Below are 20,301 nucleotides of genomic sequence, written 5' to 3'. Positions count from 1 at the left end.
GTCTTGACTTCGTCGCGGTTGACATATCCTCGAATCCGTAAAATTTACACGGCAAATTTGTTGGCGCGCCCTACTGTCACCGTGAAGCGTTCGCATTTAACGTGAGAGCATCATCGTTCCCGCGGAAAGTATATTATTTGCTTATCGCATACCAATAAAAAGGACATTATGCAACCGCCGTTGACTCCGGTAAGCCGACGCGAGTCTTAATTGACGCCGCTTGCTTCGTACCGCTTATTATCCTCCAGCCTTGCGTGGCGGAAACGAGCTCAGTGAAACGTTAGAACTAAATAGAGTATAACAGAGTGTATAAACTTGTGGTAACGGTCGGGCAGGGTGTAATCTGTCGTTGCCTCTACGTTGCATCATTCCATCTTTCTCTCTCTTTTTTTTCCCTTCCTGAGCAGGTCGCTTCCCACGTATTTGCGACATTCACGCGTTCACGTGTGTAGGCGAGCACACACCGCGCTTTCATGCGCGGCCGATCTCGTACTTTCTGCCTAGAAATGGCGATTCCCAGGAAGCGAGTGATCCGAGAAACATTTTTAAACCCTGCGATACGATCGGCTCTGACCTTTTAAAAAAAATTACGCGATCCGCGAAGTCTGATGCCGGTAAGCGAGCTCCGTTCGATCACGTCTAGCTGCCTCATTGAATATACTAAATATATTTATATACATATAATAAATAACCGATCCTTGTAGTCGTATATTTATTACAGCATCTGTCGGATCGTCATGCTAAGTCAGTACATTAAGTTATTATATAGGCAGTTGCAGCATAATTATGAGATAACGCTGGCGCGCAGCGAATAAATTATACAGTTATAGGGAATATAATACCATTTGCATGGAACTACGACGTACTTTACTTCTATTTTTTTTTCCTTTTTCTTTTTCTTTTCCCGCGAGCGTATTTCTATCTATAATTAGAAGATTACTTTATCGCCGCAGTCGCTTTTGTAATAGCCGGCGTGATTAGAAATTATGATAAGCCTCATGAGGCGTTAAATCTTCCGGAATTTCTGTGGAGAATACGATTAATAAAATCTTGAGGCGGATTATGTGGCCCTCCCGATCGTGGATTCACCGCGGCGGGGATATAAATATAATAATCTTTATCCTAACTTTCGCGGGAGAAAGAGAGAAGGAATTTTGTCCCGGAATACCGAATCGGGTCTCGCGATACGCCGTCACAGACGGTGATCCCGGGGTCCTCGCCAGGTGAGCGCGCACGGTAGAGTGACCGTTACGCAGGTAGAACGCAGGTAGGACGCGGGCCGGTTCTCCACGTAAAAGCGCCACCTGAGTCGATTCATCGTCTGGTGCCTCAAAATGGCTGTTCCTCTCACCTCAGACCTTCTTGGAACGTCGACGGAGGCAGGTGGGCAATATTCAGGTCCGATACCAGTCGCGGGGCCGTCTTCGCTTAGTGCCGAGACCTCATTCCAGGTGGCGAACAGCCGAAACCGTGTCACCCGAGACGTACGTGCGGGCCGCGCTGGAAGGTCGAAAGTGGACGGTCGCGCGTGTAATTCCGTCGGTAGGATAATACTCCGCCGCGGCGGTGTAGCCGGAGAGTGCTAGGCGTGTCCGGCGATAGCGGGAACCTGGGTACCGCGGGTCAGAAACACTCCGCCGACGGCCGATCGCTGGTCAACAGGTGGACCCCCGCACGACTGGCTCCTCTTCGCCGTTTTCACCTCGCCCGCGTCGAGAACGCGCGCGCACGAAGCGTTACCCAGCGCGGAAGCGAGGCGTGTTTTGCCTGGTGATTTCGATGCGCGGCACAGAAATAATCGGTGGGCCAAAGGGGACCGCGAGTGATACCGCGCGCGCGGGTCTTTACGCAGTGTACGAGGACTCGTCGCTATCTCCGATCTTCCGCCTGGCCGCGTAGCGGTCGCACCCAGGGCGATACCCGAGGATCGGACCGAGCCGAGGCGTTTGGAGGAAAAAGGAGACATGCCTGGCGGTCACGGAAGTCATCGAGACCGCTCGTGGACGACGCTGAAGCGAGGATTATGAGGACGTATGTATCCACCGCTCGAGGATAAGTAGTTGATGTATTTTAATTCTTTCCCAGAAAGAAAAAAATAAAAAAAGGTACCGGACCCGCTCTATTTTTCCCGGAACGATATTACCTACTTTACGATTCCGTGGTTTTCGATGAATCATGTAAAAAAATATATGTATTAAAAATTTACACCGTGTAGAATTGCGAGGAGGATTATTTGTGAACTGGCTGAATGATTCGCGAGTAGTCGTCTGTCGCATCAATTCTGTATCCTTTCGCGGTGGCACGCTCGCCTTGTTGATTTTCTTTTAATAATGATCCTTTGGATAATTTAATTCAATGGCACCAATGACTGGTCTCACCGGTCGGCTCGCGGGAGACTATGAAAACAAAATTAGAACACGTGGACTAATGAATATCTCTATCGTCGCATTTATTTGCGTTGCGAGTTATCATTATCAGATAACTCCCCGGCAAATCAAAACTTGTTTCTTAAACGTTTGCAAGTATACGCACAATTTTTTTTTTCCCCCCTTTCCTTTTCTTTTTTTCTTTTTATTACAAAATTTCTCGCTTAAGAAATCGACGTAAATCTTTCGGCTGCAGAATTAAACGAATTTCTTCTCCCGTTCGCGCGGCGCATTTCGTTATTTCGTTGCTTTCGTGGAACAACGTGCGCGCACATCCGAATCGAGAGTTGCGGCCGCATTCCCCGCGATTTACCTCATAATAAAGTTTCTCGTGTATCGCGGCGTGCGTGGCACAGAGGCCCGTGCGTGCGGCTCGCAGCCGGGCGCGCATAAATACCTAGAAGAAGGTGGGCCAGAATGGGGACACGCGGGCATTCGAATGGACATTATCGCGCGATAAACGACGCGCGGAATGCCATAAATAATTTTTACGCCGCGCCGTAGTTCCGATCCGCTTCTCGCTTTCTTCCCTACTTCGACCGAGAAGCCGCTCTCGGTCTCGTCCCCCGGTCGCCGATTCCCTCGGAACCATCCGGGGCCTCGTCGAGGGCCGAGCGCCGGGATTTTTATCGTCGGCGGATACCTCTCGCGGATCGCAAGTCGCGTGGGCACGCGTAGGTGCTGGGGATTACACCATCCCGCTTTTTATAACGGAGCGCGCCGCGATAGATGACGCATTTGCTCTCTCCTCTCGACGGATCGCCGGAAGACCGCATAATTTATAAAAGGGGCAACGCGCCATTACGCGATCAACGCATCGACGCCGGGGCTCCGTTCCTCGTTCCAGAGTTATGCAACTCGCCATAATCGTACTCGCCTCGGTCGCATTCCTCGGAGAGTGTCTCGCTGTTCTCGGCGAACGCAAAGCGCCGACTGCCGTTTGATCGCAGGGACGGAGCCAGAGCCGAGAGTAAACGGAATACGCGTTAAAGATCTCGGAATTGATCGTAGGATAATTTCGTTCGAAGCTGGTTTCCGGCGATTCTTTCGAGATCGAACGCGGTCCCCTTAGTAGTCCATTCGCATAAACGCCTAATCGGCGGCGCGCCGCGCGTCGTCGAACTCGACTTCGTACCCTCCGTGCCTGCGCGGCCGGCGCGCGTAAAAGTCGCCCGCGACGGCGAAATTTATAGGAATTTTATGATTTCCGCACTTCGTCGGCGCGCACCGAGCGCGGAGCGAAATGCGCGGCTTAATGAGACGCGTTAAAGATTTCCGTTACAAGAGCGAGAGGCGTGCGCGCTCAGCCTTGGCGTAGACGCGGAAATTAAATCGCGTGGCGTTGCATCGCAGAAAATTTATTCCGATTGAATCGTAGCTCGTTGCCGGGACATGTCAAGGCACCGCGCGGGACGGGGCGAGAGCAGGAAGGGTAAAAAGATTGCTACAGTCGATTTATCATATTCTATCGGCGGATAACAGGACTCGCGCACCTGTGCGCGCGTGGCGGCCGCAGGTATCGCGGATAACTCGACGCGAGACGCTCTCGGGGGCACAGTTGCGTCATAATCAATATTACGCGTTATTAGTTCCATCGCCGGTGCAGTTATCGGCGAAGACTGGCTTGATTATGTACAACGCGGCGGCGGCGAGCATAAGCGTTAGCTCGCCGATAAACTTCGGCCGATATAATTTCAGCTATGTACCTACATGATAACGATCGCGTCAAGTATCCGGCAAAATGAGAATTCGATATGCAAAGGACGCATTCGCTAATAATTCCGAGTGTACAGGCGCCGTTCTTACGTCAGCAGAATGTACATTAGTACTTATAGATTTTGCGATATTATTTATAAATCTTAGATGTACTGTCGTACGTTTTATATCATTCGCTTAATGGCATTTTCGTTAATAATAGCGGAGGAAGAAACGTCCTCCGCGTCCTCGATTAAATTAAATTAATTAATAGCCCGTTGTAATTGTAAGAAAAAAATTTCTTTTCTCTTTTTTCCTCTTTTACGGATTTCGCGGTGTACTTCGGGATTTAGTCGAGAGTCAATGAACTATCCCACAGCGGCGAGAGCAGGTCGTACACACCGTGGCCTCATTTACAAAGAATTAGCTCATACTCTCGCGATGCGAGGGCCGTGATACGTGCGGCGATGTACGTACAAAATGCTTTCTCCCGATATGGAGGCATGCACCTCGTGCTCGCTCTTCGGAAAGAGGAACTTTCCGATAAATTCCATTGGTACGTCACCGCGTCGAAATCGCGACTGCGTGTACCGCACGCGTCGAATTTAATCACGGATACGTTAGAAGTTACAACTGTGAAAGTAAAATTAATAAAAAAAAAAAAAAATAAAAAAAAAAAAAAAAAAAGAAAAAAAGAAAAAAAAAAGAATAAAAAAACTGAGGACGACGACCTCGTCTATTGGCTGTGAAAAGCTCAATTCGCTGTTCCGTGAGAAAGAAGGTGAGCCCGTAGATTAGGCACGTGTCGCGTTTCACGAATGCGTTGCTAATAATATGACGCAAGCGCCATTGTTCTAACCATATGTACAAAGAATTTGCCGTGACTGTTCCACGACGCGTTTCCGCAAAGTCAACTTCAGCTCCTGATAGCCGATTAAATGAACGTACAAAGACACATTAACGTTAAAATATATGGGACCGAAGTAACTCGATCGTCGATTATCTAAATGTTTGCTCAGAATATTATTTACCGGCGAGAGAAAGTCGAGAAATGATTTAGTGAAATATCAGTTCTAAATGATGCTTATTTGATCGCTAGTAGTTGTGATAATGGCGGCATTATAAGAATTTAGAAAGCATTGCGGTCAGATAGATGCAAGAAGTAGTGCGTTCAGTCAATTTAGGTAGCTACACTACTATGTTCCACCCGAGCTTGTTTTCGCGGATAATCGACAACTGCAAACCTATTTTAAAATAAATGAATTGGAAAAAAAAAAAAAAAAAAAAAAAGAAAAAAAAATTAATTTATATATTAATGACGTTTTTTTTTTCCTCAAGCAAAGACCATATAAAATACATCAGCTTTTACTCATTTGGCCCATGCTTTACACATTTGCGCATGTGTAAAAGTATTTAATAATGTATAATTATCGGGAATACGAGAGAGAAATAACCGAGATGATGCGCCGAGCGGGTCTCGCAGTTATTTATTGATATAGAAAACTCGCGATAGAAATTTGATTAAATTCTACCCGGCCGAACGATACGTGGGAAACTCTCGCCGACGTTGTACCATAGGCATATCGCTGTCATTAAACGTGTTGCAATTGCCTCCGTGTATAGTCGCCCACTTCGTGAGGTATTGGCAATGATTCGTTGCAAAATTTCGCAGGAAAGTGTCGGCGAACGAGGTTCGGGCTCGCCCAGCGTACCTTAGGCCTCGGATCTAACGACGGATATTATCTTTCAGAACCCTTCCGCGGAGCGTATATCAAGGACGTGGCTCGGCAATGCATCCGATGCAAAGGATGCGCCGATAGAATTAGAAATTCCACGATAAAGCTCCCACGTTGCACGCGATAACGGTGCCGCGATTCGGGCTTGCCGAGAGAAGAAAACTTGCTACATTGTCGAATTGGAGCGTAAAACGAACCACGTTCGCGTGCTGCGAACGCTGAGAAGACTCCCGGCGTAATTAACAGTTGCAAACTAATTATTGCGTATAATTCCTGTACGTGCGTTTGATTCCCACCTTCGGCATCTCGCACGTTCATATCCGGTTGTGCGAAAAGAGATTATTAAACGCATACCACAGGCATGACTTAGGTAATTTCGAAGGTGTACAAAGGTATCGAACTAAATAACGATTCTTCCGTTTTCTAATTACCCCTGGTTTCGTCAAAATTAATTATCACTTTGTAACTCTTTTTTTTCTTTTTTCCTAAATTTAATTCGCGTACCTAATTTATAAGAATAAGGGTCGAGAGAAGATCGACGCGGCGCTCTCTTCGAAAGAAATATCAAAGAGAAATTAGAAACGTACGGTTATGCTACGTGAATCTTGCGCCGATCTCTATAATGTCCAGTTATTTGTCTCGCCGGCGTCGTCTTATATTTATCCCGACGGTGAGAGGTAATTTCTCTATTCCCTGATCGAGGCCTTTAATTTACAAGGTCGCACGCATCGAGAGCGAAACACTGCGCCGTACGAGACTGCAGCGAGCGGTGATCGCAGCGAGCAGCCGGGAAGGATTTTGATACCGAGTTCGGCGGTCCGTCGATACGGGCATCATGTATCGGCCGAACTTCTACGAGAGCACGTGCCTGAGATGCGCCCAGACCGTTTACCAGGTCGACAGAGTGGGGCCGCTGAAAGACTTTACGTTTTTCCACGCGGGCTGCTTCAAGTGCGCGATCTGCGGCACGAAGCTTACCTTGAAGACCTACTACAACAACCAGCACACGATCAACGACAAGGAGGTGTACTGCAGCAGCCACGTGCCGAAACCTGGCCCCGGGACTCTAGATGGGTCGAGCGTGGGTATCAGAAGCGCCCTTAACGTACCCAGAAGCGGTTACGTTAACGAGCAGATCAGGGCGGGTGGCGCGTCGCCGCGCGGCGTCTATCCACCTTGGTGAGTAATCTGTCTTTATTTTTTTAATTCTATTTTTTAATAATAATCTGTACTTTTAATTCTCACGCACGAAATCTACAAGCGATCTATTATTGGCTGTAAATCGCACCCCCTCCCTCACCCGTTTGATAGAACGAAGGATAAAATATTAAAAGTTTATAAAATTGCGATGCATCGCGATTGTTTTGAATTTTTGTTGCACGCGTAAGGTGGCGTCTCCTCTTAAAACCTGTTATCGCGTTTCCCCATTTTAATCTCGAATAATTAGAAATTTATCGTAACGAACAAAAATTAATTTTTTTTTTTTATCTATTTCTATTTATTATAATTATATATTTTATTTTAGTTTTTACATTTTATACTGTATTAAATTACTGCTATTCCCGCCAAGTAAAAAAATATCCGAAGTAATTTCGGCACTATCCTATGCGATAACAAATCGCAGCGTAATGACGCTTTAAATGCCCCTTTGTGAACGTATCTGGTTTCTTTCAGCAAATAATTCTCCCGAGTGATCCAAGTGGAACGTTGCATAGATTTAAATACGTAACGCTCTCAGCCGAGCTCATTTGAATCGTAAATAGGCGCGAAGCTAGATTCTTTACCCCAATTTCCTATATTAAAGAACAATGCGATACTTTACAACGCGTGCCTTCCCGTGCTGCGTATTTGAATTCCGTCGATTAGCAGAAGTAATCCCGCACGGGAAAAATATCGACCGCCGTTCTCAATTTATTTAACGTTTCTACGGATCTCCCTGTCATTTCTCGTCCGGCTTTCTTTTGCGCGAAAAAACACAAATTTACACAGCGCAAAACACAATTTTAATGACGCTCCGACGTTAGGGATAACGCCGAGGGCACGCTCGGTAGAATTTACGTTCAATTTCTCCACTTTCCCTTTGTTGTCGATCGAGATCGAACGCTGCTGGAAATAATAGCCCGACGTCTCGAAATCGAGTTTCGCGGAAAATACGCGGAGGTGCAACGAGCACACCTCCGCTCGCGCCCGTCTTCCCCGTTTCTATTTCTTCACGGCCTTGGTAATCCTTTGTTTCGAATTTTGCAATTCAGTAAATGGAAAATTATTACTTTTTACGAAAGTGCCTTTACGCGAAATTATCGGGCGGAGATATTTAGACGCGACAAGGCGCGTTTGTGTACTTGATAAATACTCAGAAATTAACGGAAGGATAATTAACGGAGGTAAATCTGGCATCGTTTACGCTTTTGCATTTTGCGCCTTTTAAACGGTCTATCTTTCGCTTCGAGAATTCAATGACATTAATTTTTTTTTTTTTTTTTTTTTTTTTTGCCAGCGGGTGAAATAATTGCTTCGCGCAAACACGTTTTCGCGAAAATTATTAGTCACGTATATATCTGAGCTCTCTTTGACTCTGTCATCTCACGGCCTTTTGTTCTGCACCAGTCACCTCGCTCCGTTACGCAATAAGACTACTCTGGCCTTAATCCGACGAAGTCTGGAATGAAGTCCGAGCAGTCGACAGTTTTGTGTACAAATGTTGCACTTGGTCTTTAACCTGAATGCTAATGAGCGCTTGTGCTTCTTTCCGCAGGAATCGCGCCGAGCGATCGTACGAAGTGACTTCGCAAGTTTTATTAGCTTCCGGAAAGTTTTGCACTTCAAGGACGCTACCGTCTGACGGAATCAAGGGGAAAATCGAGATGAAAAGGGGCGAGGAGAGAAAATCAATAATTTTCATAAACGCGAAATACGAAATTGAAATCCTTTGGTATCCTGCCACGAGAAACTCTCTGAGAGACCTAAGTTCTACGTGTTTGTAAAGCCGGCAGAGTCAATATGAAGCTAGCGTGTGTCAATATAGAATTAACGTATCCTTCCCGCGTTTCTATAATAAGAAAAATATTTCCAAAACAATGAAGAAAAAAAGAAAAAAAAGAAAAAAAAAAAGAAAAAAAAGTATTCTACGTCGCGTCTGTAATCGGATGAAGCAGGAATAATCAGTTTATCTCAACGGTTTACCTTCCTTTTGCTATCAGAAAGAATTACATGTGATCTCGGGGTGTCAGCGTTATTAAGAAATCGCGATCGCGAGTTTCCGATAAAACGAAAGATCGCGGTATCGCCCCGAGGAACGCCCCGCGTCGTATCACTCGGCGTAATCGCCGTATCAGTTTATTGCACGTTATTGCAATCTGGTTCCTGCTAGAAACGCACGGTTAACGCGCACGCACATTCGCGTTAAAGGCTATCGCGGCCGCGTATCGCCGGGACCCACTCGGAGTTATTGGTATTTCAAACTCTCGTTCGGCCTGTCGCCGATCTTAACATCTCGCCATGCGACGTCACGCACGCACGCGTGAGTTTTGCGTGCCTTTTTATGGCCACTGCCTCGCTAAAGTCGTACGCTCCGCGCCTACATACACACGTTACGCGAAGAGGTTTTTGCGAGTGTGCCCCATGGCTTTCTTCGAGCTCGCGTCGCTCAACTTTCAACCTTTTCATTTGTATTTTCCTATCTGGCGTTTAACACATTTTCCCACCCGCAAGAAATGTTTTTATTCAGCCGCGTCGCTATTATTTAATTATCCGAAGGATGGATAATTCTTTTTAATGCATTCGCTACAAATTCTGTTAACCGCACGTGCAACTTTGTTATTATTCGCCCGCTAATATCGCGGACTCGTAAAATAAATCGGTGTAAAATATTGTTCTCATTTATTTCCCGGTAATTATTACGTTACTCTACTTTCTTCAAGAAAGCTCCTTAGAGACCCTCTTCGAGGCTCGTCTGGTAGATGATTACCGATCCGACCGTTTGGCGAACCCGATACTGTTTCTTATACCCCAACTTTTGCGAGCCTCCGCGGCTTGATAATTGCGGCGAAAGAGAGGACGAGTACGGTAAAAGGCAAGCCGAGAGAAAAGGAGAAGAGAGAAAGACGGAGAGAAAGAGAGCGTGAGGCTCTGCTCGCGCGAGTGAATGAACCCAGCAGGAACGAGCGGGAAAGGTGTAGCACACATTCATTTAAGCGATACACTAAATTCTCACAAACGCGAGGCGCGGAGTATCGCGCCTGCGGTGAGACTTTTATTTATCGCAGCCCGTTGAGCTTAACCGCAACGCTAATTGCGACGCGACTCGCGTCGCGGTAATTGGCGTCTATTACGCGTATTATGGCAGTTATCCGGAATTATGGGTCAGACGCGCGGGACGGGGGGGGGAAAGAGGGGGTTGATGCGGCGATTGTTGCGGATATGTGGGTTAACGTAATCCGTCGACCCGGATTCTTTGCCAACGTCGCCGTGTAACGAGCAACGTATCAAGGACACCGCGTTACCTCCGAGTGTTCGCTTTTATTCCATTATCGATACTAATACCTGTCGCCCGCGGCAGCTCTTGGCTTTTACGGCTTACGCGGCTCTTACTTCCCACATTCCTACGACTACAATATCCGAAAAGGAAAGAGTTGATCTTCGGTAAAGTTCTCTTTTTTTATTTTCTTTTTCTTTTGTTTCTCTTCAGAGTTACGGAGCTGTGCAATATCGCGGATTAACTTGCAGGATAATTAATACGGTTTGCACGAAAATTGCCGACACAGCAGCGAGGCGGTAATTTATTCAAAGTCCGAGGGAAAGGGGAGATCGCCGTGAGACTAATCTCATTATTTCCGCTAATGCGGAAGAGTTAACGCGTTATCGCTTCTCGATCCCCGCAGCGGGGGACCCACCGCCGCGCGCGGTCCACCGTGCCCGGTGAACCCTCGCAATCCCCTGAAGACCCGTGTGCACGCTTCTGTTGCAGTTACGATAATGTAGACTCGCCTAATTATGCCAGGCACCTGAACGGGCACGGCTCGCCGCCGGCGGCTAACTCGTCCCAGCGCGATGGCATCCACGGCGGCACCGGCGCCTCATCGCCGTACAATCACAATTATTCCGGGGACGGCAGCTATCAGTACGGCAGGTTCGACGCGAGCGCCCTACACATCGCCCATGCACTCAAGCAGACCGAGCTACAGAAGGGTTACAGCAAGGCCCGCGAGAAGCCCATCGATTACTATCTGGTGAGTCACTTGGTCGGAGCCAACGCGGTTGATGTAACCGCTCCCGTCACGGTCGTCGCCGTATAAGGACGAGAACGTTACTATTCCGACACACGCGCGCGCCCCGGCGTCGCGTCGCGAGCTTACGCGATTGCGTTTAAACGCGCCGCGTGTTGCGAGCACGCAATTTCCTGGAGAAACCGGAAGACCATTCTCTTCGACGGAGATCGCGACTCAGCATCTTCGAAGAGAGCGATACGTCGGGGCGAGGATCGTTCCGCGCGAGATGCGACGACGTTTCGATAATGCGCGGCGCGAGGCAGCACGAAGGGGTTTTACGAAAATAATCGGTAATTAATAACGCGAGTTAGCAGTGATAATTTTGGAGCGCGTAGGGAAGCGAACAATGGCGATGTGGTAATTGACTTTTTGCGCGCATACGCCGTCCGCTGGTGCTATTAGCTCCTTCCTGAAATGAAGGTAAAGGGGTAAGGGGAGACGCATTGTGTGCACGAGCGAAAATACGCACAATAGGCTGCCAGCTACTTCCGTACTTAGTAATAAAGTTCAGAATCAATGGCACGCGGGCCGCGGCTCTTTTAATTTTTCAACGATATCTGCGTTTGACGGCAACGCCATTACCGAGCATCTCTTCTCAGCTGATTTCTACAAATGTTAATTAATTAAACCGCGGCTAAACGAATCGAATATGTTACGCCTCGGTACACCGCGCGTTAAAAAAACCTTCAAATAAAAAAATTAAAAAAAAAAAAACATTATTTTCTTTTAATAATAAACTCGAAATTAATTTTCGTTTCAAATAAATGTAAAACGCATTTGCGGAGTTCGCTTTGAAGTATTTTTATACAATATCGGAATGAAAAAAAAAAAAAAAAAATAGAATAACGTAAATGATTACAGTAATAATAAATATTTCTGTATCGCGCATTACGTCGATAAATTACACCTTGATCGAGGAAGTGCATCGCTTCGTAATTAATTAAGTACAAGAGATAATCAGCACCGGAGATGCAGGTTACGCATGAGTGAACTCGAAATTTCGCCGTTTCACGGTTCTCGGCCGGGCGTAACCGCGGGCCCTCTCCCGTACCGCGGATTTCCGAATATCCGAAATCCACGAGAGTGCGATCCGGCATACATACCGCGTCGCCGCGTGACTTCCATACGCGAATAATCGTCCGCTTGGCACGGCGCAGGAATGCGGCGAACCGTCGCGGGAGAACGGACCTCACATGAAAATGAGATTACCGCTTTTCCCATCCGCGCGCCGGCCGCGGGTAATAAGGCCGAGCCGCTAGTCGCTCCACTATCGGCCGCGTTTTCTCCCAATGCGCTCTTCGCGTGCCGCGAGATCGCCGCTCGCCGATCGATCCTTTTATTTATATAGTTATTTAAACGTCCAGCCGGCCCACGTAGGACTACGCGAGCGTAAGCAGCGTGGGTATCGGGATCCTTTCGCGTCCTTCCCTTCGTCCTACGAAAATTCACCGCGGAATGCCGCGGAGGCTTCCCCGCCGAGACGCGAGACAATCGCGATTCTTTCTTTCCGCGGCGGAATAATCAACGGGCGCGATCTATCCGGTATTTGTTCGCGGAGGCCCTCCTACACTCGCGCACCGCCGGCGACACAGTCGAACGAACTCTCGCTGCCCACACACGCTGCCGGTCGTCGGATAATTGTTTCGAGTCGGACCTCGCGACGCGGTGATCGAGTCGACTTTTCGCGTCGGCTACGCGGCCATCGATATTATGTTTAATTGGCGAAACACCCCCGGGAATCTCAGGAGCGACGGGAACGCGTAACAGATCGCCGAGCGTGACTGTGATCGAGCGACCGCAATTTATACTCCGGTGTGTCAGGTACCACCGCGAGCCGAGCGAAATTAAGAACCGTACGGTTCAAATTGGTATAGGGATCAAAAGCGAGCGGAAAACCGTAGCACGTAAACGTGCGTTTATTGCTAAAATTTAAAATAGAAACTCACTTTCTAATTAAAAAAAAAAAAGAATGATTGAGAGGAAACCTCGGAAAGTGTTTGTGTATAATAAGGTTGACCTCACAGATTTAATAATATAGCTAGATATCTTCATATTTAATTTTTTTTCTTTTTTTTTTCCCCTTTAATTTCGTAATGAGGAATATTTGGCCGAATTTCGCGTTGGCAATAAGCACGTGGCACGAAACTATACTGATTATTACGAATAATAATCTGCGAAGAATGTAAACGCAGCATATTGGATGCGCTGGGCGCGAAACTTTTTCCTCTTCCTCGATAAAATGTAAATTCCTTCTTTAAACGTACATCGTTTCAGAAAATTACGTTCCATTTATTAAACTCAGTTTGTTAAAGATTTTTTTAATAAATAAAAAAAAGGAATAAAAATACAACAACCAGCAAATTTAAAATCCCGAAATTTAATAAGGACTGTCTTCGAAACGTATCATGATTTTTGACCGTCTACATTAACCCTTCCTCTTTGCAACGATACGATAATACCGCAGAATCATTGAAATATTAATTATAAAAAAACACTTACGAGATTAAGTAATTATTTAATCGAACAACGCATCCAAAACACAAGACGTCGCGGTGGCTCTTCAAGAGCTGAGTTAAACTCCCGTCGCTTGTCGCGCGCGTTTTCCTCGGGACGTGAGAACAATGCCGCGAGCCGGCGCCGCCGCGCGTCGTTGTCGTTCATGATTATTCAAATCGTTATCACGGAAGAACGCGTGTACCGTCGTCGTCTTATTTCCCCCGTGCGCGAAACCGCCGTGCCGGGTCGGGTCGGGATGTACCGCGCCGCGTGCACGCGAAGTAAGGCTTTACGTCTGCAGCCGGGCGGACGAAGAGGCGGGGGTGGGGGGCAGGCAGGCAGAATTATTTCCGCTTGCGGTACTTCTGCACTTGATGGCTAATTAGAGAATCGTTGCCGGGCCGCGTAAAGAGCCCGGCGGTAGGATAGCGCGTGTGTTGCCCCCGGCCGCCTCTCACGCGCCTTCGCGCGTAAACGCTTAGGGAAAATTAATCCATTAAAGGCCGTTGTCCCATTTCCGAGAACGCGCTCCGAAACGGCAGACAGATCTCGCCGCGAAATCGCAACGTCTTTCCGCGGGAAGAGCGTGCACCGCTAGCGACTAAAAGCCTCGAATAAAAAAAATTTTATTCCGCCACGCGGAACGCGCGTGATTCCCGTCTGTTCCTAGCACAAACGCGGCTTTCCCCGGGCGGAGAGTCCGAAAACACGATTAAAGAGAAGCGTCCCTGAATTATGTCCGGATGAACTCCCGTGTTTTGCGGGTCTCGTTCCGAAAAACGTCCCGAGCAGGTTTAATCAGGGCACGTGCGAGAGAAAAAATTATACAATACATTACTTTACTGCGTAAACGAATATAAGATTTTGTAAAGCGCACGCCAACTTTCTTGCGGATGGCTATCAATTATTTATACGTAACGAATTGTTACTTCCCTTTCTTCGCTTCGCCTCGAAATTGAATTGAAAAAAATTGCGCTGAAGAAATCCCGTCGCGCGGCTTCAAAAGAACGCGTTTGTCTCTCGCAACGTTTCCCCCTTCCTTCCCCCTCCCTCTCTGCCTCGTATTTTCATTGCATTAATATTTCCGGTTGTGACTACAACGAGCGAAAAGGGTCGCGGGGCTCGTACCGTTTTCGAAAAAATACACCGGAAGAGGATTAGTTCACTTTTGTCGACCGGCAGGCTGTCGACTCCCCCGAGTCGACTTCTCTCGGAAGCGAACGAAAGCAGAAACGCGACGTGAAAGTAAATTATACAAAAAGTAGAGTGCCTACCTCTAAGACCAGTGCTGCAGGCGTTTTAAGAAATAGAAACGTTTCATTGCGTCCGACCGTATCTACGAGTTCCGTCTTCTTACGACCGGCGGAATGCTTCCCGACCTGCAACGACATTTTAATCCTTAATTAGCTCCATGTCGATCGTATACATTAGCGTTTCGAAATTATGCACCGAGTCCGTGAGTTTTCAAGGTGTGTTATTTCACCTTCTAAGTTTTTACATAACACAACTTGAATTTTATGTAACACGCTGATATACTTTTAACGTTACCGTGCTTGCAATGATTAAAGAAAAAAAAAAGAAAAAAGAAAGAAAGACACCCCACTAATAGAAATAAAACGCAGTTGCAAAATGTTAAATTCTACATCGTTTTTATTTTTCTTACACCAGGATCGCGAGCAGCAGACGCGTCTCGAGATGAAACACCGGAAGGAAGAGGATGATTTATATCGAAAGTTCGCGCACCATCGCGAAGAGGAGGATCGACGAATTCGCGAGGAGTTCCGGGTATGTATAATATCCAAGTAAAAATTATGTAATTATTCTATATAAAAAAAATTATCTTTTTATAATATATATATATATATATATATATATATATATAAAATAAAACAATCGATGCGCAATTTTACTTACGCATAATTTGATAATAAGGACGAGTGGGAGAAGGAACTGGAGCAATTGTCGGCGAGATGGGAACGCGAAAAAGGCGGGAGAGTTCGAACCCAACAATTTCAGCAGGAGAAGGAGGACTTGGAGAAGAACATGACTCTACGCAGGGACAAGAAGAAAGAAAGTCTCACGCGCAAGATGCTGGAGCACGAACGGTATTTATTATATGTAATTAACGCGACATCCAGCCCTTTAGCTTTTAGATCCACGGAGATAACGTTTGCATCGCCGGTCGCAATTTAACCGATACTTTTTACGCGCCTCGCGCGGTGAAATACCTAACTTGGGAGAATCTTGCGTTGATACCAACTAATATTAATTATATTAACAGAATATCTCAAACGGGGTTACGAATATCGATTTCATTTCTCGTTGCGGAGGAACGCGCGGCAGAGTTTACGCGTGTAACACGTTACGAGCCGCGGTAGCTCGGCTTCGTGGCTTTCATTTTTTTTTCCCCCTGTTTTTTTTTCTTTTTCTTTTTTTTTCCCTCCCTCTTTTTTTTTCGGGCGATAAACAAGCTCGCGTGCGTTGGCGCTCGCGAACCGGGAAGCCAAGTTTTCGCACTCACAAAAGCTTCTCGTTACTCCTGATCAATTTATAGGGCGGCAACCGCCGCGCTGGTGGAGAAACAGAGCTCGGAGATGTTGGAGCTGATCAATGAGGCGAGAAGCGAGTACATGCTGCAGGAGAGTTTATATCTTGACGAAGGAGACGGTTATGCCGAGGAAGCGCCGCCTCCGCCTTATCCATCGCGTGCGCCACCTCCGCAGCCGCCAGCCCTCGCCAAGTATTATATCTACAATGATCCCCTGGAGTTCGCCGACATGGATCAGATAGCTATTTCGGTAAGACCTCACTACGGAATTCTTTCAGCTACCTTGCGCGTCGCCGGGACCAGATTTTCCGACGCATCGTCTATCTCGCAAGTATTCCGACGGGCATTGCTATCGTCGCATCATACGCTAAATCTAGTACATCACGCGCTTAATCTAATTAGATTTTTTGAAAAAAAAAAATACGCGAGTCTTGTTTGAAATTTTACTAAGCGATTGACAATGTCTCGTTACTGCTCTTAGGTAGCCCAAGAAGATCAAAAGACGTTCACCGACTTGGTGCGACAGTTGGTGAGCAGATGCGGATCGGATATTGAAAAGGCGAGAACGATATTTCGATGGATAACCGTGAAAAATCTGAATACCATGCAGTTCGACGAAAACTTACGGGGCGACACTCCCATGGGTTTGTTGAGGGGTATCAAGCACGGGACGGAAAGCTATCACGTTCTATTCAAACGACTGTGCAGGTAATTTCGCCGACGATAATATTATAAAATAAATAAATTTATAAGTAATTTCTGTACTAAATAATACGACAGAACGAAAGAATGATCGTTTCCTAAAATAACATATAATAATTTGAGATTTTATATCGTGGAAACGTAAAACCTGTACGAAAAACGTTCTCTCTTTTTTTTTTTCTTTCTTACTCGTATTGCATTATCCATGCAACAAGTGCACAACAAAGTTTATTAACGATTAATCGTAAAAATTTGATATGCATTCTCGTATGTTTTGCCCTCTCGTGATAAACTGGCAGTTAAATTGCTAAATAACACTGAATGCAGTTATGCGGGCTTGCATTGCGTGGTCATCAAGGGTTACAGCAAGTCGGCGGGCTATCAGCCGGGCGTTTGCTTCGAGGACAACCGATTCCGGAACAGCTGGAATGCCGTGTACGTGGCAGGTGCGTGGCGGTTTGTCCAATGTAATTGGGGGGCACGACATCTCGTCAATGCCAAGGAAGTGCCGCGTCCCGGTCAAGCGAAGGCTAAGAACGACAGCCTCAGGTACGGGCAACACCGCAGTCCGCGGTATCGTGATTGTAACGCTCGCGTGCGCAAATAATAAAACGATCGATGAGATCACGAGAGAACGTTTCATTTAGGTACGAATACGACGATCATTACTTCCTGACGGACCCACGGGAATTCATATATGAATTCTTCCCCCTGCAAGAGGAATGGCAGTTGCTTAAACAACCGATTTCACTCAAGGATTTCGAGGAATTACCTTTCGTCCGGTCTCTATTCTTTAGGTAATACAACATTCCTATTTCTCTCTTTCGGTTTTTCTTTAATTTTTTTTTTTTTTTTTCCGAAACGCACACGAAGAATAAAAAACAAAATTCACGTTCATACATAAATTGAAGTAATTACGCGCTATAATTTTATGCTTTATGCCTTGCTTTTTCGCTTAACGGAATTTATCACTCGACGTCGTGCTATTTGTATATTTCGGCTCGGCATTATTTTAAATTTTGTAAAAATAGTATACGGTATGTAGTAAAATTCTTCGTATGCAACGTATATCGGCAAATTAAATCCGCCCGTTGAAACACGCTAAAGACCGTTAGAGCGTGCAATTAAACCGATCTCGCGCGAGATATTGGTCTATTAACAATGACCGTAAGTTGCGCGGCGAAAATACCGTACGGATAAATTCTGCGTGCACAGGTACGGCCTTTACTTTCCGGATACAAATACGAATGCCGTTATGTATACGGATTCCACCGGCGCTGCGACCGTGAGGATAGCGATGCCGGCGCATATGCAATCATCCCTTATCTTTCATTACAATCTCAAGTTTTACGACAACGACGGCGACGGCTACGACGGTGTGTCGCTCAAGCGTTTCGTCATGCAGGTAAATCGAACAAACCTCCCTTATTTGCGCGATGATTTATTTCGATTTTAATTAATCTTTTTTTTTTTACGTCTTTAATTCTGCAATTTTTTTATCAATTATTATTAACGCCTGATGACATTAAGCTTCGTTCAGCGTAACGAGTTCAATGTAACGTTAATTAATTTTGGAAATTCTAAATTCTAGTCTGTCGTGGGGAATATAGTCGCGTTCCGAGTCCACGCTCCGTGTTCCGGCGCTTTTCTATTGGACATATTCGCCAATGCGGTGACGCCGAAGGAATACTTGACTGGGGAACCGATGAAGTTCAAGAGCGTTTGCAAATTCAAAATCGCCTGCGAAGAACTGCAGACGGTGATGGTACCATTACCAGATTGCGCCAGCGGTGAATGGGGCCCTACCAAAGCTACCCGACTATTTGGTCTTATACCCATAACTCATCAGGTAAAATTGCGGAAGAAAGTCGATAAACGCGGGGTCGCGTACCGCGGCGTGTAAATTTCATAGACTAAGTTTCAACTATTCCGCGTGCATTAAAAAAATGAATATTAACCCGGAGATTGAATGATTTCAGGACGCCTTGGTGTTCGCGGGGCGCGAGCTAGAGATTCAATTCCGCATGTCGAGGCCGCTGACCGACTTCATGGCGACCCTGCACAAGAACGGCATCGAGGAGAAACGCCTGTCTAAGTACGTGACGCATTCCATCGCCGACGACGACGTGGTCACTTTCTCTATAAGTTTCCCCGAAGAGGGCCAGTACGGACTGGACGTCTACACCAGGGAATCCACGGCTTCGCCCGCCACTCAACACGACGTCACCGGCGAGAAGCATTTGCTCACGCATTGCTGCAAGTATCTCATCAACTCCAGCAAACGGAATTGAAGACGCGCGGGGATTTCTCAAGGCTTCGGCTCGGCTCGGAAATATCTACTTCAGCCCTGGACGATCATTTCCAGCGAAATTCCAACTACCCGCCGATAAACGACAACGAACGCCTTTGTCTCGCAATACTTCCGGAAAACGTTTCGAAATGGAAAACCGATTTGAAAAAAAAAAAAAAACGCACGCGCGTCATCGCGATGAGACAACTGTTTTAAATAATCCGAGGGACTTACGCTCGCCGTACGAACTCATTCTATCCGTGGAAAGCGAAGGATTAATTAACGTAATCGTACCGAAAGTGAATCGACTATTAATAACGAATCAACGGCGCTTTATCGTCAATACGAGAAGAGAGAAAGAAATGAGGTGAAGAGAAAAAAGAAAAAAAGAAAAAAAAGAAAGAAAAAAAAAGAAATGAGGTCGGTCAAGTGGCGATGATGACGAAGAAACAATGGTGAAAGCAGTGACGTTTCACGTCATTCTTCAAGGACTATTTTTATGCAATTCCGCTACCTCGAGTCTAACAGTAAGCTTACGACTTGGAAATAATTATTAATGTTAAACTAACTCTGGAATTCTTTTTTTATTTGAGGCCGGGGGAAGCGCCTTTCTCGACGTGCCTCGAGAATATATACCTTCGTATAAACGGCAGGTTTAACGCGGCTTCCTGGACACCCGGTGCATTCGAAGCGTGTTTACGGTCTGCTCCCTTGCATCATCCAAAGCACTTCCGTATAATAATTCCCCTCCTGCGATCGCGTCTCTCTCGCGCGAGCAATAAATCATGTGCGATTTGCGATTCCATTGTAACAATTTCATCTCGGAGCTTTACTTTCACCGGCAGATTTATATACATATTTATCGCTAATACTACATTATTTTCAGTACCACTTAAATATAATGCACATCCCCCCGATCGCGGATTTGTAAAGCGCGTGACGCGTCGATCGAATATCGTGAGCTAATATAATATATTTTATGTATGAAAGATGCTTCTGTATATATAATGTACGTATAATTACGACTTGAAAATATCATTATCTATATATTAAAAAAAAAAGAAAAAAAAGACAACGTTGTTTTACATCTGAAAAAGTACGTATTTAATTTTGTTTCACTCTCTTGTGCTCTTTAAGTGTA

General features: G+C 46.2%; 2 protein-coding genes across 5 annotated transcripts in view; one reads left to right on the top strand and one right to left on the bottom strand.

Annotated features, from left to right (window-relative positions):
- The window catches only part of Lubel (Linear Ubiquitin E3 ligase), a 44,616-nt gene that overhangs the window by 20,423 nt on the left and 3,892 nt on the right, over positions 1-20,301 (bottom strand). The window contains exon 2 of one of the 3 annotated variants that reach the window (XM_070670068.1): positions 14,895-14,999. The exons of 1 other annotated variant lie outside the window; for it this stretch is intronic. The gene's annotated coding sequence lies outside the window, so the exon portion shown is untranslated. Of the gene's footprint in view, positions 1-1,351; positions 1,425-14,894; positions 15,000-20,301 lie in introns of those variants that run through there. One more of the 3 variants, XM_070670069.1, reaches the window with a different exon arrangement.
- Positions 1,390-19,576, top strand: Hil (peptidase hillarin). 2 transcript variants are annotated; one of them, XM_070670081.1, is made up of 12 exons: positions 1,390-2,031; positions 6,576-7,036; positions 10,857-11,085; positions 15,289-15,405; positions 15,553-15,725; positions 16,175-16,418; positions 16,650-16,876; positions 17,198-17,419; positions 17,518-17,667; positions 18,086-18,275; positions 18,462-18,719; positions 18,850-19,576. In XM_070670081.1, exons 2-12 carry the CDS (start codon positions 6,693-6,695, stop codon positions 19,159-19,161), a joined length of 2,466 nt encoding a protein of 821 aa, XP_070526182.1. In that variant the 5' UTR covers positions 1,390-2,031; positions 6,576-6,692; the 3' UTR covers positions 19,162-19,576. The 2 variants fall into 2 exon arrangements, with proteins under 2 accessions (XP_070526182.1, XP_070526181.1); XM_070670080.1 differs by having other exon boundaries at positions 10,824-11,085.

The sequence above is a fragment of the Cardiocondyla obscurior genome, linkage group LG20, assembly GCF_019399895.1.
Source record: "Cardiocondyla obscurior isolate alpha-2009 linkage group LG20, Cobs3.1, whole genome shotgun sequence".
In the NCBI taxonomy this organism is placed as follows: Eukaryota; Metazoa; Arthropoda; class Insecta; order Hymenoptera; family Formicidae; genus Cardiocondyla; species Cardiocondyla obscurior.
The sequence above is the reverse complement of the archived record's forward strand: the minus strand, read 5'-3'. Positions and strand labels throughout refer to the sequence as shown.

Bases quoted from the DNA above. Each gene is read 5' to 3' on its own strand.
- Hil (XM_070670080.1), top strand. From the start codon at position 6,693: ATGTATCGGCCGAACTTCTACGAGAGCACGTGCCTGAGATGCGCCCAG. The intron at 15,406-15,552 runs GTATGTATAATA...TTTGATAATAAG, and splicing joins GAATTCGCGAGGAGTTCCGG to GACGAGTGGGAGAAGGAACT. The intron at 15,726-16,174 runs GTATTTATTATA...ATCAATTTATAG, and splicing joins AAGATGCTGGAGCACGAACG to GGCGGCAACCGCCGCGCTGG.